This window comes from Miscanthus floridulus, chromosome 19 (assembly GCF_019320115.1).
Source record: "Miscanthus floridulus cultivar M001 chromosome 19, ASM1932011v1, whole genome shotgun sequence".
Lineage (NCBI taxonomy): Eukaryota > Viridiplantae > Streptophyta > Magnoliopsida > Poales > Poaceae > Miscanthus > Miscanthus floridulus.
Window position 1 is genome coordinate 4,697,896 of NC_089598.1, and position 27,103 is coordinate 4,724,998.

General features: G+C 46.6%; 3 protein-coding genes and 1 long non-coding RNA gene across 4 annotated transcripts; 3 read left to right on the forward strand and 1 right to left on the reverse strand.

Annotated features, from left to right (window-relative positions):
- Window positions 1-737: 737 nt before the first annotated feature.
- On the forward strand, window positions 738-9,020 carry LOC136526850 (uncharacterized). Its single transcript, XR_010776604.1, has 3 exons — window positions 738-831; window positions 8,636-8,736; window positions 8,812-9,020. It is a non-coding gene; the product is annotated as an uncharacterized lncRNA (long non-coding RNA).
- Window positions 3,467-8,194, forward strand: LOC136528547 (putative disease resistance protein RGA4). Its single transcript, XM_066521522.1, has 2 exons — window positions 3,467-7,220; window positions 7,767-8,194. The coding sequence occupies exons 1-2, from the start codon at window positions 3,689-3,691 to the stop codon at window positions 8,192-8,194; spliced, it is 3,960 nt and encodes a 1,319-aa protein (XP_066377619.1). The 5' UTR covers window positions 3,467-3,688.
- A 1,002-nt stretch (window positions 9,021-10,022) lies between the features above and the next one.
- Window positions 10,023-16,830, reverse strand: LOC136526848 (uncharacterized). The gene is made up of 6 exons (XM_066519421.1): window positions 16,133-16,830; window positions 15,060-15,125; window positions 14,860-14,928; window positions 12,727-12,792; window positions 12,552-12,614; window positions 10,023-11,347 (listed from the first exon to the last, which is right to left on the reverse strand). The coding sequence occupies exon 6, from the start codon at window positions 10,970-10,972 to the stop codon at window positions 10,145-10,147; it is 828 nt and encodes a 275-aa protein (XP_066375518.1). The 5' UTR covers window positions 10,973-11,347; window positions 12,552-12,614; window positions 12,727-12,792; window positions 14,860-14,928; window positions 15,060-15,125; window positions 16,133-16,830; the 3' UTR covers window positions 10,023-10,144.
- Window positions 16,831-20,335: 3,505 nt separating this feature from the next.
- LOC136526849 (putative disease resistance protein RGA3) lies at window positions 20,336-26,820 on the forward strand. The gene is given in 6 exon segments (XM_066519422.1): window positions 20,336-23,317; window positions 23,571-24,525; window positions 24,603-24,875; window positions 25,413-25,835; window positions 26,277-26,377; window positions 26,453-26,820. Coding segments are annotated over 5 exon segments (4,584 nt in total). The 5' UTR covers window positions 20,336-20,467; the 3' UTR covers window positions 26,360-26,377; window positions 26,453-26,820.
- The last annotated feature ends 283 nt before the right edge of the window (window positions 26,821-27,103 follow it).

Here is a 27,103-nt window from a genome sequence, read left to right on the forward strand (position 1 = left end):
ATACCAACCACAAACGGTGGTCGGCGACACTTTCTCCTGCTTGTGGATGATTGCAGTCACTATATATGGTTGCAACTCCTGACGAGCAAGGATGAGGCGGCGGAGGCGATCAAGAGGTTCCAGGCGTGGGTGGAGGTAGAGTCCGGAAAGAAGCTGCGCATGCTGCGGACTAATCGCGGCGGCGAATTCACTTCGGTGGAGTTTGCTGCGTACTGCGCGGATCAGGGTGTGGTGCAACACCACACCGTGCCATACTCGCCACAACAGAATGACATGGTGGAGCGGTGGAATCAGACGGCGGCATGGCTCGATCCTTGATAAAGACCAAAAACATGCCGAGAAAGTTCTAGGATGAGGCGGTGACCGCGGCGGTGGACTTGTGTTGTATCTCATTCATTCATACAGAGCAAGCGGAGCTTGATTCCAAACCAGAGTCCATGTCCGATGGAGCATCCACATCTGTACTACTGAAGCAGTCATCATCAACCGGCAGTAACCATTGCTTCTTTCCATGCCTAGAATCTCTAGAGATATATTATTGCGGTGGCTTGACAGAGGTTGCCAACCTTCCTCCGTCCATCAAGACCTTGAAGATTTGGGGTTGCGGCAGTCTTGTTTCCGTGTCAGGAGAGGTCCCGTCACTGGAAAAACTCGAAATTTGGTCTTGCGAAAGCCTGGAATCCTTACCGAATGGGCCTGCTCATCAAGCATACTCATCTCTTAGAGTTCTTAAGATTAAAAGCTGTAGTGGTATAAAGCAGCTTCCACCGAGCCTACAGCAACGTCTGGATCACCTCGAGGAGAAAACTCTAGACCCCCATCTTCTTCAAGGTAATCTCTACTTAATTTCTTGGTTTCATTTTAACTAATTTAATATAAATGGCCAGGAGCTCGATTGTTATTATTCTAGTATTAGTTATCACAAGACGTGACGCGATTTATAGATAAATAAAAAACCTTAAAATAATGAAGTGTGCAGAACATCTATTCAACCATGTACAGAACATCCAGTGAGCCATAAAGTGCACGCATTGATACACAGATGGGTAAATACGTACTAACATGCAAAGTTTAGGAATCAACACGCCGGCCACATTAATATTTACATAGATATCTTTGGAGTTAAATGCACCAGCAGGAGCCCTCGAACTTATAAACGTGTGTCACTTAGGTCTATGAACTTTGAAAATGTATTTCTGCATTCCTAAACTTGTTAAGTGATGCACCACAGGCCCAAGTCAGCCATGTGGGCACTTTTTTTTTTTTTTTTTTTTGCTGATGTTGCATGCTAGCTTGGCATGTATTTTTTCATTTAAACCCTCGCTTTTATTTTTCTCAAAAAAATAGACCCGTTTCTACTCTCTCATCCCCACGGCAGTGGCATGTTGATGCACACCGACGGCTGCCGAGCCATCTCGCCGGCCTCTACGTCCTCCGGCATACACGCCGCATAATGAGGCCACATGCCGCACGGGGCGCATGCGGCTGGCGTCGCCACCGTCGTGGGCAGCGCAGGAGCCGCCGCTCAATCTGCCGCGCACTATGAGAGACGCAGCCAGCGGGGCTGAACACTATACCACTGCGACTGCGCCGTCGAGGGCACAGGCCTTGACAATACTGACTCTAGATCGTTAACGGGTGCTAACGAGGCCGGACAGCAGCGGAAGAGGCTAATGGTGCGAGTAGCTAGGACGAAGGAGTCGCGCCACGACCACACCCTATCCTCGTGAGCTCCATCTCTGGTAAATATAATGCCACTCTCGGCGCCACTGCTAGTGGCCACATGCATGCATGCCGCGGAGCGCGGCGTGACTCGCGTGAACCCCGGCGGCCTGCGCGGTGTATGTGCCGGCCAGCCGGGCGGGCGGCCGGGCGTCTGCAGTGTGCAGTGCACTGTGCAGTGCACTGTGCAGTGCAGGCACAGAGTGTACCGTATGCGTTGCGTGCCGCAGCAAGGTAAGCAGCCAGACGGGAACAGCGTTCTTGCGGCCCGGCCCTTTTCATTCTCGTCCCCGGGTTTTGTTTCGCTGACGACTATGGCTACAGCTACTACTAGTACGTACGTTACAGTTCCAACTTCAAACCTGGAACTGGAAGGATTGACTGCATGCAGGCGTTCCCGCACATGGAGCGGCTCGTCGTCAAGGCCTGCGCCCTCGCCCGCGCGGTGGTGGTGTTCAGTCCCGCTGGCTGCGTCTCCCGGCGGTCAGCGGCATTTGGAGCGGCTCCGTGCGCTGCCCACGACGGTGGTGACGCCGCCAACCGCACGTGTATGGCCGTTGCCGGCGAGAGGGTGCGGCCGTTGCCGGCGTGTCCGCGTGTGGGCACCTGTTCCCCGCGGAGCGCACAGACATGGCGCTGCCGTGGGAGATAAGAGAGAGGAGGTAGGGTCTATTTTTTATGAGAAAAATAAAAGTGAGGGGCTAAATGAAAAAAATACATGCTACGATAGCATACCACATCAGCAAAAAGTGTCCACATGGCTAACATGAGCTTGCGGTGCATCACCTAACAAGTTTAGGGATCTAAAAATACATTTTCAAAGTTCATGACCTATGTGGCACATGCTTACAAGTTCGAGGGCCCATAGTGCATTTAACTCATATCTTTGTATATATGTCATTTTTTGGTCCCTACATATACGAATTTAGGAGACTATAATAATAGTAATAATACTTGGACGGTGGACCATGGCACTTCACCAGCAATGTCTCTAATTCCACATTCATTTACATGCATATATAAATTCTAACATCATCTATGATCAGGGCTTACTGGGAGAATCGCATAATTAATGAATAAGCTGGGGTGCTTCAGATCGAGGAGTCAGGACTAGATGAAAGTTGTAACCAAGGTTCGTACGTAATATCAGCATGCTTGATGACTGCCCTTCTTCTTTTTGGAAATTCCAGTGATGCTAGCTCTTAAAGCTGACTTCCTCGTAGGATTGTTTGCAGACTCTGTAAATGATTGGTCGTTCTTGCGGCAACCTTCCTGAAGCTAATTAATCTCCAGTGAAGTCGTCTGATTAAAGAATAAATTGCATAAACCTTTCTTAGAGAGTAAATAAAGTCGTCTGATTGGAGAATGTATTCTCCAGTAAAGCTAGTCTTGCATTGCAATAAAGTGCTCAAAGGTGAGAGGGCTAGTACTGCAAGGAAGGAGCTGATCCCACCTGTACATTAGGCCGGCTACAGTAAAAACATCAGAGGCAAGTAATTAAGCTAATACATGCTAATTCGTGAGGTTGAGTTAACGGACAGCCTTTGTGGGTTTGCAGCTGGCCATATATAACGCAAATTGTAATATGAAAGAACCAAGATCGATGCTCCCATCTGTCCTCGAGATGCGGTGTGCTACTACTCATTTAGCATGCCGATGCGTTGAAATTGCAGAGTTCACGTGCTCCCACATGGTTAGTCCCGTTGGTCAAGGGAGCTGTTTTAAGTGACCTAGCCATTTGTACAAGCAAACCATACTTCTATATCATATTGTTCTGATCGATGCAACTAACCAAGCAGAGCCACTTGGCTGATAGCAACTTAATAGAAAATCAGCGCACGCGTTACTGGTTACATCTTCCTCCAAAGCAGCTCCTCATCAGATCCACATCCACTCCCTTCACCACCCAGCAGCTGTGCTTCCTTGCACCCTGCACCCGTGTTCTGATCGAGCTCCAGGAGTTCCGATGGCGGAGGTACTGGCCACCATGGTGGTCGGGCCGCTGGTGTCCATGGTGAAGGAGAAGGCCTCCAGCTACCTCCTGGACCAGTACAAGGTCATGGAGGGCATGGAGGAGCAGCACAAGCTCCTCAAGCGCAAGCTGCCCGCCATCCTGGACGTCATCACTGACGCCGAGGAGCAGGCAGCGAAAAACAGAGAGGGGGCGAAAGCTTGGCTTGAGGAGCTCCGGACCGTGGCCTACAAGGCGAACGATGTACTTGACGAGTTCAAGTACGAGGCACTCCGCCGCAAGGCAAAGGCAGAGGGGCACTACAAGGAGTTCGGTATGGATGTCATAAAGCTCTTCCCTTCTCACAACCGGTTTGTGTTCCGTCATAGGATGGCAAACAAGCTCCGTATGATTTTGCAAGAAGTTGATGTCCTCATAGCAGAGATGAATACCTTTAGGTTCAAATTCAAACCACAGCCACCAATGTCCATGAAGTGGAGGCAGACAGATCCTAACACGCCAGACAATTATGTGAACATTGCAAGTGACTCAAGAGCAAAAGAGAAGGAGGAGATTGTTAAGGCATTGCTTGGCCAAGGGGACAATGTGGATCTCACAGTCCTTCCTGTAGTAGGAATGGGTGGGATGGGCAAGACCACATTAGCGCAGCTTGTTTACCATGACTCCGCCATTCAGAAGCACTTCCAGGTTCAGATTTGGGTGTGTGTGTCGGAAAACTTTGATGTGGATTCCCTGTTTGAAACAATAGTGAAAGAGGCTGAAAAGAATGGTTGTCAAATGACTGGTGGTTCAACAATGGAAAAGTTTAAAAGTGCAGTGAGTGAGAAGAAGTATCTCCTTGTACTAGATGATGTATGGAACCGTGAGGCCAACAAGTGGGATAAGTTGAGGTCCTACCTTCATCATGGTGCCCCCGGTAGCTCAGTTTTGACAACAACTCGTGATGAAAATATTGCTCGGTTCATGGGGACAATCGATGCCCATAAGATCGAGCACTTGGAACAAAGCTACATAGAAAACATTATCAAGAAAGGAGCATTTAGTGTGCAAGCACAAAAGCATGATGATCAGCTACTCAATATGGTTGGTGATGTTGCGAAGAGATGTTCCGGTTCTCCTTTAGCTGCTACAGCATTGGGCTCTGTACTTCGTACTAAGAATACCGTGCAAGAATGGGAGGCGGTATTAAACCGAAGCACAATTTGTGATGACGAAAATGGAATCTTACCGGTACTCAAGCTCAGTTACAATTGCTTGCCACCACATATGCGACAGTGCTTTGCCTTTTGTGCAATGTTTCCTAAGGATCATGAGATTGATGTGGAAATGCTGATCCGACTATGGATGGCTAATAGTTTTATCCCGGAGCAAAAAAGAGTGTGTCCTGAAGTCATTGGTAAACAAATTTTCAATGAGCTAGCCCAAAGGTCATTTTTTCAGGAGGTGCAGCAAGACAAATTTAACAGACAAATTACTTGTAAAATCCATGACCTTATGCATGATGTTGCACAGGATTCAATGGGAAAAGAATGTGCTGCAATAGATACAAAACTGAGCCAAAGTGAGGATTTTCCATACTCCGCTCGCCATTTATTTCTATCAGTTGACATTGAAGAAAATGTTTTGAATGCTTCCATAGAGAAAGGGTCTCCAGCTATCCAGACACTAATATGTGATAGATCCGAAATAGCAGATGTGCAGAAATTATCAAAATATTTGAGGCCTGTCCGAGCCTTAAAGACACGGCAATGTCCGAAATATCTTCATCACCTAAGGTATCTTGATCTCTCAAGAAGTTATATTGAAGCACTTCCTGAAGACATTACCATCCTGTATCATCTGCAAACATTGAACCTATCTTATTGTACACTTCTTGAACAACTTCCAAAGGCAATGAAGTATATGACTGCCCTCCGTCACCTCTACACTCACGGATGTCGGAAGTTAACGAGCATGCCTCCAAACCTCGGACACCTCACTTCCCTGCAGACGCTTACATGCTTTGTATTAGGTACTGGCTCGGGTTGCAGTAACATGGAAGCGCTGAAGAACTTGGACCTTGGTGGCCAGCTGGAGCTAAGCAAGCTTGAAAATGCGACAGCAGCAGATGCAAAAGCAGCAAAACTTTGGGATAAGAAAAGGCTGGAAGAACTAACATTAATATGGTCTGACGATAATGAAAAGGAGGCACATAAGGAGGTGCTGGAAGGCCTCCGACCTCATGATGGGCTAAAGGCTCTGAGGATGTATGGCTGCAGTAGCAGTGGTATTCCAACATGGATGCTTGAGCTGCAAGGCATGGTGGAGCTCGAGTTAGAAGATTGCCAAAATCTCGAGAAGCTTCCTGCACTCTGGCAGTTACCGTCCCTCCAGTTTCTTTACTTACGCAACCTACGAAATTTACATTGCTTGTTCAGCGGTGGTGCCCCGTCCAAGTTTCAGAAACTGAAGATGATGTCGTTGAAGAATATGCCAAATTTTGAGATGTGGTGGGATAGGAATGAGGTGCAAGGAGAGGAGCAGATATTATTTCCTTCGCTTGACCAACTAGAAGTTATTGATTGCCCAGAGTTGACTACTTTTCCTGAAGCACCGAAGCTAAGAAAAGTAAAACTATTCGGCTGTAGAGAGCAAGCATACCTACAGGCTGGTAGCAGATATATTACTTCAGTGTCCAGTCTGGAGGTGGAGGTATGGGCAGCAAATAAAGAAGAAAATTCTGCCGAACTGGAGGTAGTACGTGAGCATAAATCCCCCCTGGGAGATCTGTGCTTAAGAGGGTGTGACCTTTTCTTCTCTGGCTCGAGTGCACTGGCGCTATGGAAATGTTTTGGACAGCTAGCAACATTGGACATTGCTGAGTGCGATGCTCTAGTCTACTGGCCAGAGAAATTGTTCCAGGGCCTAGTATCCTTGAGGACGTTAGAGATTCGCATGTGCAACAAACTGACAGGACTCACGGAAGATGAAGCTTCTCATGAGCAATCTGCTCTCGTACATCGGAGTGGAACCCTCTTGCCACGTCTGGAGTCCCTAGTGATACGTGGCTGCGAATCTTTGGTACAGGTCCCAAACCTGTCGACATCTCTCAAGAAGTTACTTATTGAGCAGTGCAAGAGTCTCAAATCCATTGCATTCGGTGAGCAGCAGGACACGACGGGGCTGGAAACGTCATCATCATCAGCCAGCAGTAATCATTGCTCCTTTCCATGCCTACAATCTCTAGAGATAGAATATTGCGGTGGCTTGACAGAGGTTGCCAACCTTCCTCCGTCCATCAAGACCTTGAAGATTTGGGGTTGCGGCAGTCTTGTTTCCGTGTCAGGAGAGGTCACGTCGCTGGAAGAACTCAATGTTTGGTCTTGCCGAAGCCTGGAATCCTTACCGAATGGACCTCATCAAGTATACTCATCTCTCAGAGTTCTTAGTATTAAATCCTGTGATGGTATAAAGCAGCTTCTATCGAGCCTACAGCAATGTTTGGGTCACCTCGAGAAGAAAAATCTAGACCCCCATCTTCTTCAAGGTAATCTCTACTTAATTTCTTGGTTTCATTTTAACTAATTTAATATAAATGAACAGAGAGAGGATCTCGATTGTTGTTGCCTAAAACGCTACTCTTGGTTTAATCATCATTTTATCAATTATCCCAACATGTGGCACGATTAGTGATAATAAAAGCTTAAAATAATAATGTAGTGTACACAACATCTAGTCAACCATGCATGCATACAGATATATATGCTTCGCTGTAGTAGAGTACGCCACTGATACCTCTAGCTACTTGTGCACTTGTGCCACCTAAATTTTTTAAACTTTTGGGATTACACATTTCGTGCACGTACAAATTATATTAACACCAGGAACAATTGATACCTCCACTTGTGCAATCCGACACCGGAATCACAAACTTTTTTTTTCTCTTATTTACAATTATATCGCCAGGCCGTTTTGCTTGCCAAATTACCTGTTCTATAATGTACAAATTAGTTTTGGCATGTTTTGGCATGTCACACTACCATGAAAACATTGTTTATTTTACACTTGTGTTGTATCTCATTCATTCATACAGAGCAAGTGGAGCTTGATTCCAAACCAGAGTCCATGTCCGATGGAGCATCTACATCTGTAGTACCGAAGCAGTCATCATCAACCGGCAGTAACCATTGCTTCTTTCCATGCCTAGAATCTCTAGTGATATATCATTGCGGTGGCTTGACAGAGGTTGCCAACCTTCCTCCGTCCATCAAGACCTTGGAGATTGGGCAATGCGGCAGTCTTGTTTCCGTGTCAGGAGAGGTCCCGTCGCTGGAACAACTCCAGATTTGTGACTGTGGATGCCTGCAATCCTTACCGAATGGACCTCATCAAGTATACTCATCTCTCAGAGTTCTTAGATTAACTCAATGTCCTGGTATAAAGCAGCTTCCACCGAGCCTACAGCAACGTCTGGATCACCTCGAGTTAGAAAATTCTAGACCCCCATCTTCTTCAAGGTAATCTCTACTTAATTTCTTGGTTTCATTTTAACTAATTTAATATAAATGGCCAGGAGCTCGATTGTTATTATTCTAGTATTAGTTATCACAAGACGTGACGCGATTTACAGATAAATAAAAAACCTTAAAATAATGAAGTGTGCAGAACATCTATTCAACCATGTACAGAAGATCTAGTGAGCCATGAAGTGCACGCATTGATACACAGATGGGTAAATACGTACGTACATGCAAAGTTTAAGAATCAACACGCCGGCCACATTAATATTTACATAGATATCTTTTGTATATATGTCACTTTTTTGGTCCCTACATATACGAATTTAGGAGACTATAATAATAGTAATAATACTTGGACGGTGGACCATGGCACTTCACCTAGCAATGTCTCTAATTCCACATTCATTTACATGCATAAATTATAAGCATCATCTATGATCAGGGCCTGCAGAGCCGGTGCCTACAGGGATAATTGCAGCATTAATGAGTAAGCTGGAGTGCTTCAGATTGAGAAGTGAGGACTAGATGAAAGTTGCAACCAAGGTTCGTTATATCAACATGCTTAATGAATTCTCTTTTTTACTTTTGGAAATTCCAATGATGCTGACTTCCTCGTAGTATCGTTTCCAGAATCTGCAAATGATTGGTCGTTCTTGCGGCACCCTTTCTGAAGCAAATTAATCTCCGGTGAAGTCGTCTGATTGATGAATGTATTGCATAAACCTTTCTTAGTGAGTAAATAAAGTCGTCTGATTGGAGAATGTATTCTCCAGTAAGGCTAATCTTCCAATAAATAAAGTGCTCAAAGGTGAGAGGGCTACTACTGCAAGGAAGGAGCTGATCGCAGGCCCTGATCGAGTTTGAGCAGAGAGCAAGTCCTATAGACTGCAAGCTGAAGAATTTATTTAGCAGACAGAGCTCCAGGCTAGCTCTCCACCATTTCTTGGACCTTCTGTTTTCCTGTTGAAATGAAATGTGTTTGAGTTTGCATTGTGCTCTAGCACAGTAGAAAAAAAACACAGGTAGCAGTTCAGTGATGTACTATTTTCCCTACATGACTACGTGGCGAGGATAACTGCCAGGCAAGCTGCGAGTGCGCTGTTTCAGTTCAGGGCAGCATCACAAATTAAAATCCAACTAACTACTGGACCTGGACTTGGGCTGCACACGCCAGCTTGAGGACAATAACTAGGTGGTTCATTGTAGGATTGTTACCAGACTGCACATGATTGGTCGTTCTTGCGACTCACGGGAAAATGTATTGCATACCCTTTCTAAAGCTAATCTCCATAATTTCTTCTGATGCAAGAATGTATTGCATGCCCTTAGTTTCTTCTGAAGGTAATTTAGTTAGCACACAGAGCTCCAGGCTAGCTCTCCATTTCTTGGTCCTATTGTTTCCTTCTGAAATGTACTGCATAATTTCTGAATAAGATAGCAGTCCCATCCCATGATGTATTATTTTCCTACATTGATTGCGGTGGGGTGTGTGTTGGGGGGGGGGGGGGGGGGGGGGGGGGGGGGGGGTGTGGGGGTGGGGGGGGGGGGGGTTGGGGGGTGGTGTCAACAGCATATATAAAATCGTTGTCAGCAGACAACTGTTTTAAGCTGGACTTGGTGTGTAGTTGTGTACTGACAAGTTCAGCTGAACTTGATACTGTTAGATTTGTAATTAAATCTAATATCAAATAATCAAAAGTTTAAATAAATAATCAGAGTAATTTAGGAAACATGACATGTCAGAAAGATGCCTTATAAACTAGACCGGATGTAGTATATATCTAGAGAGACCAGCAAGCCGAGCAACATCAGTGCTCAAATGTTCAACACAGAAAAAACTATGGCTAGGCTTACAATTTGCACTTGTTTGAACACGAGAACATGGCATGCCAAGTCAAGAAAATATTACATCAAAATGACTTAGCTAAAACTCTAGGAAAACCAAAGATGCTCACAGCCCAACATCATAAACCAAACTAGGAAACACCCAAAGGTTATCTGGTCGACCGGGATTGCCATAGGGATAAGCATCAGGATACACAACGGGCCTCCAATTTCTATTAGACACTGCCTGACCAAGCTCGACCACAGTCCAAGGTTTATCATTCTTCTTAGACTGGGTGGCAACATAGATACAGTTACTCTTTCCTCTCCATCTTTCAGGGTCCGTGCAGCAAAATGCCGGGTTCCTTTGATCAAAGCTTACAAAGATGGCATGGTTTCCCAAATTCTCCACCTTCACCCACTTAGGTGGTACAATGGAGAAATCAAGCCTGAAAACTCTAAAGAAGACAGTAGGCCTATCAGTGCTCATTGAGAGGTCAACCATGAGAAACATGTCACCACATACCACCAGCCAATACATCACAGCGCGGCCCACAACACTATCTTCTCTCCAGTACTCTGTCCAGTCAATATCTACTTCATGTATGCTTAGTTGAGGTGCCAAGCGAATGGTGTGGAGCCCATCCAATTGATCCCTGGCAAACATCTCACCTTTAAAAAACACGATTCGAAAGATGCTTGGGATATCCAGAGGATGCTCCAACCAAGAGTTAGACCCAACTTGCCACTGGAAAATGGATGACCCTGAGCAAAGGAAGAGATGCGAGTTGGGTGACTTGAGGGAACCATCAAGGATTCCGTAGTAGATCTCATGCTTGCCTGTCGATTTCAATTTGGGAGGCCTCACGGTAGTAAAACCAAAAACATCTACAAGGAGGCACTGATTCGAGTTGGAGAATATAAGATTACCATATGAGCAACCCAAATAGTGCATGCGGTTTGGATTGTTGTGGGGTGGCGACAAGCGACAGGAGGAGGATCGGTGAGATGCCACTCACAATTGTATAGAAGACTGTACTTGATGCGGCTGTGGCCGCGATGAGGATAATGGATGTGAGATTGCAGGCAGAGAGGTGGGACATTGCAGCTCAATGTAGATGGGAAGGATGTGAATGCAGCGCGCCAAGAGCGGCAGGTTGCAGCAAAAGCAATGATGTCATTGGATGAGCTAAGGAGAGCAATAATTTGGTGAAGCAGACAGTCCAGGAGATCTGCCCAAACATTGGGGCTGGATACGACAGAGGATGTACAGCTCTTACTCGAGGCATGGCAGGGCTTCTTAGATGGCCTTTTTGCAACATCATTTTTCCTGTCAAACACAAGGAATTCAATACATGTTGATAAGAAGAAAGAAAGCAGAGAGCACTGTGATAAACTGTTAGAAATGTAACAAGATCTTTCTATACACTAAGGAAAACAATGATTTCCTTCCATTTTGTTGAACTACCAGCATAATAGGACGCATATCAACACACTAAACTTAAATTAGTAATATTTTTAGAATCACAACAAAGGGGTATTTAAATTTGCTTCATATGTAAGTCCTCAAGATGAATAGCATGAAGCAACAGAACATAAAAGGTTTTCATAACACACCAAGTGCAGGATTCAGAGCAAGCCCAATCACAATGTAGTGCAGAAATTAATCGATCTCCCACTATTCGGTAGATCCCAAAATACCATAACAAACAACTACATAAGCAACCTGCAGTGCCAAAATTAACCCCATATGTCCTATGTGCGATGTATCAGAGGTTTAACATCTGCACTCTATTACTAGACCGAGAGCACAATGGCAGGCTCGACTTTTTTTTCTCTGACAGGTTATAATCTTGAGTTTAGTGATGACCATGTCCTAACTAACAGCAGATCACTACTAGTACTCGCAAGACCCACAAGGATCACTCCAGGTGGTATTTGATCGAGGAGCAGCTACAACTGAAACGCTCTGCACTCCAGGTGGTATTTGAAACTCTAGAAGGGTGTCTCTAGTGCCCTTCTTGCCTTCAGCACCTACATTTGTGTTTCTGAACTGAAGTGTAAAACGATACTGAATAGTGCTTATTAGAAACTGAATGCCATGATGGATCGGGGATGACCCTTAAAAACCAACTAACAGCGGATCACAACATCTAACAGGAGGCCATGCATGAGAGTCCATTGCCTCATACACGTGACATTCATGGGTTCTCCATTTGCTCCGATTCGGCTCCATATCCATCCAACCAAAGACAGACAAACACTGCATCGAGGGTTTGGGAAATGGAGGGAGTACGGGCCCGAGATCGGCGGGATCCTGCAGTGGGGTTCGTCTGTCGATGGGGCCGGCGCCCGACGTGCTCCTCGGCTGCTGCGGCGGCGGCTGGCCATGGGCTCCGTCGCGTGGTCGCGCGAGCCGGCAGCGAGGAGACGAGAGGAGCGGAACACTCGAAGTCTGAATTCTGAATGGGCACGAGCTAATAGTACACTATGCTAACATAGCATCATGAAGAGGATGAATGCAAGATTACCACCTCTGGCTCGAGTAGGGATGTTTCCCAAAGCATTATAATCATCCTTCTCATTGTACCAAGGACCTGCAGGAACATTATTCAGGAATTTCACATGATAAGTTAATATATGCTCTAGAAGACTAGAAAAGCAACAGAACTATCCACGGACAATTGATAGCATAGCAGTATATCATACCATATCCATAATTATGTTTCCAAGCTGGACCTTTCCATGCTCTGAGTTAAGCTTCTTCAAGCGATCCTGTAACAACACAGACCAATGTTTTCAGATCGGACGACTAATCGCGATTAATCGCGATTAGTCGTCCTTATCGTAACCAGGTGCTCGATAAGGGCCCTCGATTAGTTTAGACTGATTAGAAAACTTATCGTCCGATAAGTTGCGACTAATCACGATTAGTCGTCCGATCAGACTAGCCGGACGACTAGTTCGGGGGAGGGAGAATTTGGCCCAGCTAAAGAATTCGGCCCACCTTTAGCTGGCCCATTAGGGTAAGAAGAAAGGAGTGAGTGAGTGACTGAGTGACGGCACATTTCTAGCTCCCGCTGCTCTCTGCCTCTCTCTCGCAGCCAGCGGCGGCCTGCCTCTGGATCTCCCTCGCCGGCGTCCGCAGCTCCGCCCGCGCCCCTCACTGGTGTCCGCAGCTCCGCCCGCAGCAGCTCCGTCCGTCCGTCCGCAGCAGCTCCGTTCGAGCAGTTCCGCCCGTCCATCCATCCGCAGCATCTCCGCCCGCAGCAGCTCCGTCCGTCCGTCCGCAGCAGCTCCGCCCGCAGCAGCTTCGCCCGTCCGTCCGTCCGAGCAGCTCCGCCCGCAGCTGATCCGTCCGTCCGTCCGAGCAGCTCCGCCCGCAGCTCCGCCCGCGCCTCCACCTCCGCTCGCTCCTGTCTCCTCCCCTGCCGGGACCCAGTAGCTCCGCCCGCTTCTGAGGCTCCTTCCTCGACGCCTGGAGGACGGACACGGGAGGCCTCAAGCATCAAGATGAGCCACCAGTCCCACCACTCTGCCTCCTCTGAAGGTTATTGTCTCTGTCTGCTACTCTGCTGCTGTTTATTGCCTGTTGCCACCAATTTGTGACACATTTGTGTGGCTGTGCCGCTCTGCAGAGGATGCTCGACGGCGTGCAGTTGTTGAGGTAATTCTACCTGAGAATGAAGCTGTCTCAGGAGGGGCTGCCTCAGCGTCGTCAGCTGCTCCAACTGAAGCATCTCTGATAGCTCAAGCGTTAGCTAAATTGCCGCCAGATCTTGCTGCCATGGCTGAAGATAAGAAGAGGAAGGCAAAATCATCAGATCCTGGATGGAAATATGGGTTTTGGCCAGACATAGGGAAGAAAGAGTTCATCCAATGTATTTTACTTCTCTAGATGGCTGAATTGCTGGTTCTATGGATCAGTGGACTGGATGTTGTGTACTGCTGTGTACTGCTAGTTTACTTATGGCTGAATTGCTAGTTTACTTATGTTGTGTACTGCTGTGCACAGTGTGCACTGTGCTAAACTGCTGTTAGTTCCTATTTGTTAAATTTGTGTACTTGGTTAAGTTGTTTTCCCATGCTCTACTGTCTACTACTCTTTACATTTTCTTTAGTCTTTACAGTTTTGTTTTTCTGCTATTTTGCCTATTTAACTGATTATCTTCTTTCTTTGTAATTTCAGATTCAGAGTTTCAGAGTTCAGACATCAGCAAGCAGCAGCAAGCAGCTAGTTTTTCTTTGGTCAGCAGTTTTAGAGTTCAGACATCAGATTCAGCAAGCAGCAGCAAGCAAGCAGCAGCTAGTTTTTCTTTGGTCAGCAGTCAGCACTCACCATGACACCATCAGGCATCAGCAAGCAGCAGTTACAGGTAAGTGGCCAAATCACCATGATAATGATTCATTGCAAACATGATTACATGCCAAACTGTGCTTGGTTGCTTGCCTCTAACATTTACCTATTTATTATGGCCACGTTTACATATATTTACATCATATATATAGTATATACATGGTCGATCAGGTCATCTAGGCACAAGGACGACTAAATGTCCGACTAGCCGATTAGACCGATTAGGACCAACTAATCGACCCTTATCGATGACTAATCGATTAGTCGTCTGATCGGTGGTCATACGACTAGCCTCGATAATACGATCTGAAAACATTGACACAGACTAACATCTGAGAACAGCAAGGCCAGATGAACAGGTGTTCATATGTCACGAAGACAAGTGGTCAGATAAACCAGGTGTGAAGTTGATGATGAGGTACCTCATCATTCCTATGCCAAAAGCATTAATAGGAATGATGAGGTACACATCAAACATGACTCACAAGCTCTGGAGATTAGGAGGAAGATTATAAGAAATGCCACTGCCTTCAAGATTATTGTTGCCCATATCCCTGCAGAACACAAAAGTACGATTAAGACAAGAAAATGGCATGTCTGTAAACATCCGAGCATTGACATTTAAGAGAGCATGTGAGATCTAAATTACAACTAAACTAGTACAGTGAGCTGGTTCATATCTTACTCTAGACATATCTGCCGGCGATGTCCAATTTAGATTCCTAGCAAGCAATCCATCATATATCTCATACTGTAAGAAACCAAACGAGTAAAATGTATTGATGCATGTGTAGAAATTGAACTGAAAGTGCTAAGGGGAGAAGTAACAAAAGAAAGAGTTGTGTCCATTGTTTCAATAATCATAATGTATCCTAATGTTTCTATTATATATAAGCTCAGTTTTTTCTTATTGTATCCCATTCAGCAGGCCAATACAGGAAGATTACTTTTCACATTCAGTTACTACTTATTTGTTCAGACTCTAACCCTACAAGCCATCAACTGAACAAATAATTCTAAGTTTTACAATCCTGCTCCAAATATCCAAAAGTCTACTTTTAAACTCTAACCCTACAAACTGAGCAGACAATTGGAGCAAGCACTTCAGCAGCAGCAGGGTGCAGAACAGAACATTTAATTTGGTACATTACGAGTTATTTTGAGTTGTCTAGAAATGAAGCAAAACATTGATGCTAATTTCAGCAAAAACAAGTGCAAATTACAACTCGCTCTCATCACTCATCAACGTACGTTGCATAAAAACAATGCCTTCATCCTTCTACAACAAAGCTGCAAAAAAGCAGCCTTTTCAATCTGGTCAGTCTATGGTGCAAAGCACGGGAAATTAGAAATATTGCAGTTCAGGGCACTAGCACACCACCAATTAGGCCTAACAAGATCAATTAAACCATACAGGTTTAGAACATTCAGGCATTAGCAACATACCTAGCACACACCAATTAGGCCTAACAAGATCAGAAATCTGAAGAGGCATTAGCAGCAGTCTATCATAACCTGAAAGACTAATCTGTGACGGCCAACTTGAAACAAATGCACTAGTCCACTTGCACCTCTAAAAATCTATTATTCAGTTTACATCAAGATGCACCACCCACAGGTAAGGAAACCTAATGCAAATCGGACTACTAGTCCATTAATGCTAGCTCTCCTCTTTGCTTCACGGCTCATTCTACTTCAGTTGACTGATTGGACAATCATCAGAACATTCTATCGATGAGCAGCGGTAGGTAGCTTTACCTCGAAGTGAATGGAGATATCATCCGTGGTGGAGCAGGGAGGGGGCCACTCGTTGTAGGATTCGATGTAGTCACCCGACATCTGCTGCTACGCCTTGCTGGCGTCCTTCGCCGTCCAGCTGCTGTGCGAGCTGAGATCTGAGGACGGTGGTGGTGGTGGTGCCCGGATCTGAGGCCTGAGGGAGAGTGGTCACACGATGTAGCCGGCCAGGGTCGGCACAGCCACCGCTCCCCAACCCACCGCGCTGCCACAGCCTCGTTGCCCATCTCCCTCCCTCTAGACCTCACCCCTCGGGCCGTCTCTCGATCGCGCGCCAGACACGCTTCGCACTTCGCCTCACCGCCGCACTCTCCTCGCCCACAGCCGCCGCGCCCGCTAGCAACGCCGCCGCCTCCCCGCTCTCCCTCCACGTTGCGCTCAGCCTGCTCGTCGCCGGCACGGGCTGCGCCAGCGAGACCAGCTCGCCGCCGCACTCGGCGGAGGCGATGGGCCGGCTGCGGCCCAGAGCCTGCACATGCTCGCGGAGCAGGTTCCGCAACTCGTCCTCGCCGCCGTGTACGAAGTCGACTTGGTTGGGGCAGGGGGAGAGGTGGTGGCGGCGGAGGATGGAAAGGGGATGGAGGTGATGAGAGAGAGACGGGACGGGGGAGGAGAGAGAGAGAGAGGGGACGGGACGGGGGAGGGGAGGCTGAGGGGGTTCCGGACTTAACTGTTTTTCATCTTTTGTGCTGTTTTGGCATAGTGTTCTTTTGCTCAGCCGTGTAAGCTGGAGTCCCAGGCATTGTACCGAACAATTTGCTTTCTTAAAAGCAGAGAGTATATATTCTCCTTTAAAAAAAAGACGTCACAAATCTCAGGCATCTGATGGTGGAGGTTGTTTTCACTAAACATGGGCCGGGCCGTCTTGGGTGAGGTTGGAGTGGAGGAAGATGCTCCAGACTCCAGAGTGCAGGAAGAGCAAGCAGCGAATCGAAATTCATGTGCGCCTAGTAACTGCTCCCTCCATCCCAAATTGTAAGTCATTCAAAAAAATCTTGGAGAGTCAAAGTTTTTCAAGTTTGACCAAATTTATATAACAAAATAATAATATTTATCATACCAAGTAAGTATCATTAGATTCTTCATTAGTTATATTTTCATATTATACCTATTTGATGTCATCAATCTTTGTGTTTCTCTCTATAATTTTAGTCAAACTTGAAAAAATTTGACTCTCCAAGATTCTTGGAATGACTTATAATTTGGGATGGAGGGAGTAGTAAGCAAGCTCATGTTCACACACATCATCAATATCAGATACGCTAGTACGTAAGCAAATACGTACTAGCTACCTCCTGTTCACACACACATCGACCGTCTAAATACGTCACAAATTTCAGGTTATTTTCACTAAACTCGGTCATTGTATCAACGTATGCCTTTAGTAGGTGCTTATTTGGTGAAGGCAATTATCGTTACCGAATCCTAAAAAAGCCAGCATGGGACCAATCTGCCCAGCCTTTAACATATGCGCTTTTTTATGGTAAGCTTTACAATCCAAAAGTTGAGTCGATTGCTATAGTTGGCCACCGTGCCGTGCCGACACGGCACGCGGCACGGCCGTGCCGTGCTGGCACGGCACTGCGCCGTGCCGCGGCGTGCCGCCGTGCCGGCCGTGCCGTGCCTGGCCGTGCCATGGGCCAGGCCTTCGGCCCATGACACGGCACATGGGCCGTTTCTCCGTGCCGTGCCGCCCATGTGCCACGGCCATTTTGGCCGTGCCGTGCCGGCCCACGGCCCATCAACAGAAAACACTCAAAATCAACAGAAAATTCCAAAGTCTAAGTTCAAAACTTCAAATGATCACATGTCACAGAATTATAAAGTAGTAAAGAACAGAACAGCAGAAGATATAATGAAAATGATTATCAAAAGTCAAAAGAGCTGTTGTGCAATGCTGCCTCATTAAAAACCTTTTTAGGTAAAACTCACCCTTGTGAGAAACCCTAGAAAGGAAAAGAGTACAGCTAGCTCAAGTAGTCAAGTCTTAGTTCAAGCACAAGTCTAAGTAGTTCATCCTATTACAATAGCCAACATCAGTGGCAGACTAGCAGCAGCCAGCAGCAAATGTTCTTCTATCCTATTACAAAAGCCCAACAGTGGCATTGTGGCAACAAGAAGCAGCAAATGTCCTTACTTCATCACTTCATGCTTCAAGCTTCATCATGGTGAATCAGCCTGGCAGCCACTCCCAAAAGTGCAATCAACCTGCAAAAATGGATCATGATGGATTGATGGTCATGGACTTGAAGATGTAATGTAAACAAGCTAATGGAACAAGCTAATGAAACAAGTTTTAGAATTTCAGTGTACTCTACCTCTCCTTTTGTAGAGGTTCTCTTCTTCTTCTATCTAGCACCAGCACCAGCAGTACCGCCGCTGCCGCTTCCGCTTCCACTTCCGCTTCCGCTTCCGCTTCCTTCGCCTTCATCCAGGCCTGTGTGTCACCAACACCTAATGGAAGATCCAGCCTAGCAATCAACCGGCACAGCTCATTACGAGCACGAGCAGCATCATAAACCCAGTTATGCAACCCATTAGCATTCATAGAAAGCCTAGACTGAACTCTACGATCATTGTCCTGCTTCTTCCTACATGTTGCCATGTGCCTATTCAAGGATCCAGTGCCAATATTGGCCCTAGCAACAAATTTCTTACCACACCGTTTACAGATGGCATGAGTTCTAATCTTCCCTGACTCGTCAAAGATCGGGACGAAGTCCTCCCAACAAGCAGCAGTGAGCTTACCAGATGAGGCACCATTGGTGTCCTGAGACTGAGAGGTGTCCACCCCACCATCGCCGTCGCCGGAGTCGACATCGATCGGGTGCTCGCCGTCACCCATATTGATGCCGAACAGCGCAGCTGCGCCTTCGGTGATGTCGTCGTCGTTCTCAATCTCCAACTCCTCCACGGCCTCCTCGGCCTCGGGGTGCTCGCCGTCGGCACGGTGGTTGTACTCATCCGCAGGCACTGGCATCGTCACCGAGGCCATAGGAGGTTGGGGTTGGGGAGGCTGGTTCCAGCCCCTAGCCGCAGCTCCAGCACCGTTCCTCGATGGTGGGCAGGGGCGCTTCAAACCGGACGGCTTTGCCATCGAGCCTCCAGAGGAGGAGGACAAAGCGTCAGGCACCAACCTGCGAAGCACATGAGCACAAGAAGAAGAAGAGCATTAGAACACAACACAAGAACTCAGGAAGATGCAGAGAAGAAGAAGATGAAGAACAACTGAACAAGAACATGAACATGCTAGGGTTAGGGTTTTGACTGACCTACGCCACCGGAGCCCAGTGCCGGAGAAGAAGCCAAGGAGCCAGCATCCAAGCAGAGAACGACGAGACAAGCACCCACCGTTAGACCGACGGCGTCACGGCGAGTGGCGGCGGAAGAATATACAGCTCAACGACTCACATGGTACACCGGAGGAGGAGGAGGAGGACTGGAGGAGGTACGAGAGGGAGAAGGAGGGCCTGCGAGGTCAAGTCGAACGGCGGCGGCGGATCGGATCGGATCGAGTTCGTCTCGACTTCGAATCGAGACTCGAGAGCGAGAGCGGAGGGAGAGCTGCGGCCTGCGGCTGCATGGAGGGAGGAGAAGAAGTGGCCGGCGAGGTGAGGTGTCGAGGTCACCGGAGCAGGGCCGGCGAGCTCAAGGCGAACGACGGCGGCGGATCGAGTTCGAGAGGTCAGAGCGAGGCTGGCTGCGGCTGCGCGGAGGCGGAGGGGGGCAAAAGAATTAGGGTTAGGGATTTGGGGGGGGGGGCGGGGGGGGGGGGGGGCTGCGGCCGCGCGGCTTATATATGGCGCGGGGTGGCGGGGGTGTGGGCGTGGGCCACTGGGCCAAAAGAGGCCGTTGGCCTGGCGGCCGTGCCAGCCACCGTGCCGGCCCTCTGGCCGTGCCGTGCCCGTGCCGTGTCATGGGCCAGGCCTGCGGCCCATGCACTGCACGGGCCTCCGTGCCGTGCCGGCACGGGCACGGTGGCAGCCGTGCCGTGCGGCCCATGGGCCGTGCCGCGTGCCGTGCCACCGGCCCATGGGCCGCCTGGCCATATATATCGATTGCCCAAAGCTAAGGCTGCAATGCAATTTTGATGCTGAGCTTTTCTTTCCATATACCAAAGTAGGTGACGAATAGATGCCTTGTTTCTATGTCCAGCGCACACACTTTCCTCTCTTCCATATGCGTTACCCTCACAAGAGGGTTGCCCAGGACTATTCCCTTCTCCACACAACCCTGCCTGCAGCTGTGCTAGCTTGCTTGTGTCCTGCGTGTGTGTTGTGAACTCCGGGCGTTCCGATGGCGGAGGTACTGGCCACCATGGTGGTCGGGCCGCTGGTGTCCATGGTGAAGGAGAAGGCCTCCAGCCACCTCCTGGACCAGTACAAGGTCATGGAGGGCATGGAGGAGCAGCACAAGCTCCTCAAGCGCAAGCTGCCCGCCGTCCTGGACGTCATCACTGACGCCGAGGAGCAGGCAGCAAAAAACAGAGAGGGGGCGAAAGCTTGGCTTGAGGAGCTCCGGACCGTGGCCTACAAGGCGAACGATGTCCTTGACGAGTTCAAGTACGAGGCACTCCGCCGCAAGGCAAAGGCGGAGGGGCACTACAAGGAGTTCGGTATGGATGTCATAAAGCTCTTCCCTTCTCACAACCGGTTTGTGTTCCGTTATAGGATGGCAAACAAGCTCCGTATGATTTTGCAAGAAATTGATGTCCTCATAGCAGAGATGAATATCTTTAGGTTCAAATTCAAACAACAGCCACCAATGTCCATGAAGTGGAGGCAGACAGATCCTAACATGCCAGGCAATTATGTGAACATTGCAAGTGACTCAAGAGCAAAAGAGAAGAAGGAGATTGTTGATGCATTGCTTGGCCAAGGGGACAATGTGGGTCTCACAGTCCTTCCTGTAGTAGGAATGGGTGGGATGGGCAAGACCACATTAGCGCAGCTTGTTTACCATGACTTCTCCATTCAGAAGCACTTCCAGGTTTAGATCTAGGTGTGTGTGTCGGAAAACTTTGATGTGGATTCCCTGTTTGAAACAATAGTGAAAGAGGCTAAAAAGAATGGTTGTCAAATGACTGGTCGTTCAACAATGGAAAAGTTTAAAAATGCAGTGAGTGGGAAGAAGTATCTCCTTGTACTAGATGATGTATGGAACCGTGAGGTCAACAAGTGGGATAAGTTGAGGTCCTACCTTCGTCATGGTGCCCCCGGTAGCTCAGTTTTGACAACAACTCGTGATGAAAAAATTGCTCAGTTAATGGGGACAATCGAAGCCCATAAGATCAAGCACTTGGAACAAAGCTACATAGAAGAAATTTTCAAGAAAGAAGCATTTAGTGTGCAAGCACAAGAACCTGATGATCCGCTACTCAAAATGGTTGGTGATGTTGCGAAGAGATGTTCCGGTTCTCCTTTAGCTGCTACAGCATTGGGCTCTATACTTCGTACTAAGAATACCGTGCAAGAATGGGAGGCGGTATTAAACCGAAGCACAATTTGTGATGACGAAAATGGAATCTTACCGGTACTCAAGCTCAGTTACAATTGCTTGCCACCACATATGCGACATTGCTTTGCCTTTTGTGCAATGTTTCCTAAGGATCGTGAGATTGATGTGGAAATGCTGATCCGACTATGGATGGCTAATAGTTTTATCCCGGAGCAAAAAAGAGTGTGTCCTGAAGACATTGGTAAACAAATTTTCAATGAGCTAGCTCAAAGGTCATTTTTTCAGGAGGTGCAGCAAGACAAATTTTACAGACAAATTACTTGTAAAATCCATGACCTTATGCATGATGTTGCACAGGATTCAATGGGAAAAGAATGTGCTGCAATAGATACAGAACTGAGCCAAAGTGAGGATTTTTCATACTCCACTCGCCATTTATTTCTATCAGTTGACATTGAAGAAAATGTTTTGAATGCTTTCATAGAGAAAGGGTCTCCAGCTATCCAGACACTAATATGTGATAGATCCGAAATTGCAGATGTGCAGAAATTATCAAAATATTTGAGGCCTGTCCGAGCCTTAAAGACATGGCAAGGTCCATTTGTAAAGCCGAAATATCTTCATCACCTAAGGTATCTTGATCTCTCAAGAAGTGATATTGTAGCACTTCCTGAAGACATTACCATCCTGTATCATCTGCAAACATTGAACCTATCTTATTGTACATGTCTTGAACAACTTCCAAAGGCAATGAAGTATATGACTGCCCTCCGTCACCTCTACACTCACGGATGTCCGAAGTTAACGAGCATGCCTCCAAACCTCGGACACCTCACTTCCCTGCAGACGCTTACATGCTTTGTATTAGGTACTGGCTCGGGTTGCAGTAACATGGAAGCGCTGAAGAACTTGGACCTTGGTGGCCAGCTGGAGCTAAGGAAGCTTGAAAATGCGACAGGAGCAGATGCAAAAGCAGCAAAACTTTGGGACAAGAAAAGGCTGGAAAAACTAACATTAAGATGGTCTGACGATAATGAAAAGGAGGCACATAAGGAGGTGTTGGAAGGCCTCCGACCTCATGATGGGCTAAAGGCTCTGAGGATGTATTGCTGCAGTAGCAGTGGTATTCCAACATGGATGCTTGAGCTGCAAGGCATGGTGGAGCTCAAGTTACAAAATTGCCAAAATCTCGAGAAGCTTCCTGCACTCTGGCAGTTACCGTTCCTCCAGTTTCTTTACTTATGCAACCTACAAAATTTACATTGCTTGTTCATCGGTGGTGTCCCGTCCAAGTTTCAGAAACTGAAGATGATGTCGTTGAAGAATATGCCAAATTTTGAGATGTGGTGGGAATGGGATAGGAATGAGGTGCAAGGAGAGGAGCAGATATTATTTCCTGAGGTTGAGAATCTACGGATCGTGCTTTGTGAAAATCTGATAGCATTACCAAAAGCGTTGGTGATTAAAAAATCATCCGGTAGAGATGGCGCTGAGTGCCGCTCCTCGTTTCCAGCATTGAAGAGAATGCAGTTAAGTGGTCTGGACAAGTTTCACAGATGGGAGGCGGTCCAAGGATCTTTAGGAGAACAAGTAACATTTCCTTCGCTTGAGCAACTAAAAGTTATTGGTTGCCCAGAGTTGACTACTTTTCCCGAAGCACCGAAGCTAAGAAAAGTAGAACTAGGCCTTGTTTAGATTACCCCAAATTCCAAGTTTTTTCACTCTCTCTCCATCACATCAATTTTTAGCCGCTTGCATGGAGCATTAAATGTAGGTAAAAAAAATAACTAATTGCACAGTTTAGTTGGAAATCACGAGATGAATCTTTTGAACTTAGTTGGTCCACGATTGGACAATATTTACCAAATAAGACGAAAGTGCTACTATTCATCGGGTTGAAAAAATCTTCAATCTAAACAAGGCCCTAACCAAATGTAGAGAGCAAGCATGCCTACAGGCTGGTAGCAGATATATTACTTCAGTGTCCAGTCTGAATGTATGGGCACCAAATAAAGAAGAAAATTCTGCCGAACTGGTGGTAGTACGTGAGCATAAATCCCCCCTGGGAGATCTGTGCTTAGAAGGGTGTGACCTTTTCTTCTCTGGCTCGAGTGCACTGGCGCTATGGAAATGTTTTGGACAGCTAGCAACTTTGAAAATTGCTGAGTGCGATGCTCTAGTCTACTGGCCAGAGAAATTGTTCCAGGGCCTAGTATCCTTGAGGACGTTAGAGATTCGCGGGTGCAACAAACTGACAGGACTCACGGAAGATGAAGCTTCTCATGAGCAATCTGCTCTCGTACAACGGAGTGGAACCCTCCTGCCACGTCTGGAGTCCCTAGTGATACGTGGCTGCGAATCTTTGGTACAGGTCCCAAACCTATCGACATCTCTCAAGACGTTACGTATTGGGGAGTGCAAGAGTCTCAAATCCATTGCATTCGGTGAGCAGCAGGACACGACGGGGCTGGAAACGTCATCATCATTGATTGCTGCAGGGTCGTCCTCGTCCAGCAATGAGGATGAATCCACGGTGTCTACAGCTGTAGTACTGAAGCCGGTGTCATCATCATCAGCCAGCAGTAATCATTGCTTCTTTCCACGCCTACAATCTCTAGAGATATATGGGTGCGGTGGCTTGACAGAGGTTGCCAACCTTCCTCCGTCCATCAAGACCTTGAAGATTGGGCAATGCGGCAGTCTTGTTTCACCGGAAAAACTCCAGATTTGTGACTGTGAAAGACTGCAATCCTTACCGAATGGACCTCATCAAGTATACTCATCTCTCAGAGTTCTTATCATTAAATACTGTTTTGGTATAAAGCAGCTTCCACCGACCCTACAGCAACGTCTGGATCACCTCGAGGAGAAAGATCTAGACCCCCATCTTCTTCAAGGTAATCTCTACTTAATTTCTTGGTTTCATTTTAATGCCTTGAATCTCTACACATAAATGACTGCAGTGGCTTGACAGAGGTTGCCAACCTTCCTCCGTCCATCAAGACCTTGAACATTTTCGTCTGCTGCAGTCTTGTATCCCTGTCAGGAGAGGTCACGTCGCTGGAACAACTCAGTGTTTGGTTTTGCCGAAGCCTGGAATCCTTACCGAATGGACCTCATCAAGTATACTCATCTCTCAGAGTTCTTAGCATTAATTTCTGTGATGGTATAAACCAGCTTCTATCGACCCTACAGCAATGTTTGGGTCACCTGGAGAAGAAAAATCTAGACCCCCCTCTTCTTCAAGGTAATCTCTACTTAATTTCTTGGTTTCATTTTAACTAATTTAATATAAATGAACAGAGAGAGGATCTCGATTGTTGTTGCCTAAAACGCTACTATTGGTTTAATCATCATTTTATCAATTATCACAAGATGTGTCACGATTAGTGATAATAAAAGCTTAAAATAATAATGAAGTGTACACAACATCTAGTCAACCAAGCATGCATACAGATATATATGCTTCGCTGTAGTAGAGTACGCCACTGATACCTCTAGCCACTTGTGCACTTGTGCCACCTAATTTTTTTAAACTTTGGGGATTACACATTTCGTGCACGTACAAATTATATTAACACCAGGAACAATTGATACCTCCACTTGTGCAATCCGACACCGGAATCACAAACCTTTTTTTCCTCTTATTTACAATTATCTCGCCGGGCCGTTTTGCTTGCCAAATTACCTATTGTATCATGTATACAAATTATTTTGGCATATCACACTACCATGAAAACATTGTTTATTTTACACTTGTGTTGTATCTCATTCATTCATACAGAGCAAGTGGAGCTTGATTCCAAACCAGAGTCCATGTCTGATGGAGCATCTACATCTGTAGTACTGAAGCAGTCATCATCAACCGGCAGTAACCATTGCTTCTTTCCATGCCTAGAATCTCTAGACATATGGAGGTGCCGTGGCTTGACAGAGGTTCCCAACCTTCCTCCGTCCATCAAGACCTTGCAGATTGGGCAATGCGGCAGTCTTGTTTCCGTGTCAGGAGAGGTCACCTCGCTGGAAGAACTCCAGATTTGTGACTGTGGATGCCTGCAATCCTTACCGAATGGACCTCATCAAGTATACTCATCTCTCAGAGTTCTTGAGATTACTCAATGTCCTGGTATAAAGCAGCTTCCACCGAGCCTACAGCAACGTCTGGATAACCTCGAGGAGAAATATCTAGACCCCCATCTTCTTGAAGGTAATCTCTACTTAATTTCTTGGTTTCATTTTAACTAATTTAATATAAATGGCCAGGAGCTCGATTGTTATTATTCTAGTATTAGTTATCACAAGACGTGACGCGATTTACAGATAAATAAAAAACCTTAAAATAATGAAGTGTGCAGAACATCTATTCAACCATGTACAGAAGATCTAGTGAGCCATGAAGTGCACGCATTGATACACAGATGGGTAAATACGTACGTACATGCAAAGTTTAAGAATCAACACGCCGGCCACATTAATATTTACATAGATGTCTTTGTATATATGTCATTTTTTGGTCCCTACATATACGAATTTAGGAGACTATAATAATAGTAATAATACTTGGACGGTGGACCATGGCACTTCACCAGCAATGTCTCTAATTCGACATTCATTTACATGCATTAATTATAACATCATCTATGATCAGGGCCTGCAGAGCCGGTGCCTACAGGGAGAATTGCAGCATTAATGAGTAAGCTGGAGTGCTTCAGATTGAGAAGTGAGGACTAGATGAAAGTTGCAACCAAGGTTCGTTATATCAACATGCTTAATGAATTCTCTTTTTTACTTTTGGAAATTCCAATGATGCTGACTTCCTCGTAGTATCGTTTCCAGAATCTGCAAATGATTGGTCGTTCTTGCGGCACCCTTTCTGAAGCAAATTAATCTCCGGTGAAGTCGTCTGATTGATGAATGTATTGCATAAACCTTTCTTAGTGAGTAAATAAAGTCGTCTGATTGGAGAATGTATTCTCCAGTAAAGCTAATCTTCCAATAAATAAAGTGCTCAAAGGTGAGAGGGCTACTACTGCAAGGAAGGAGCTGATCGCAGGCCCTGATCGAGTTTGAGCAGAGAGCAAGTCCTATAGACTGCAAGCTGAAGAATTTATTTAGCAGACAGAGCTCCAGGCTAGCTCTCCACCCCTTCTTGGACCTTCTGTTTTCCTGTTGAAATGAAATGTGTTTGAGTTTGCATTGTGCTCTAGCACAGTAGGAAAAAAAACGCAGGTAGCAGTTCAGTGATGTACTATTTTCCCTACATGACTACGTGGTGAGGATAACTGCAAGGCAAGCTGCGAGTGCGCTGTTGTTGGTCCACAGGATCACCGGCTCAGGTGAGTCGACCACTCATCAGTCCTTGCCGACCACGACAAACGTTGTATGACCACACACTACGGCTAGAGGTAGAAGAAGGGAGGAAGAACAGAGAATACACACACAGCAAGACACCAGCGTTGACATGTATATTATATT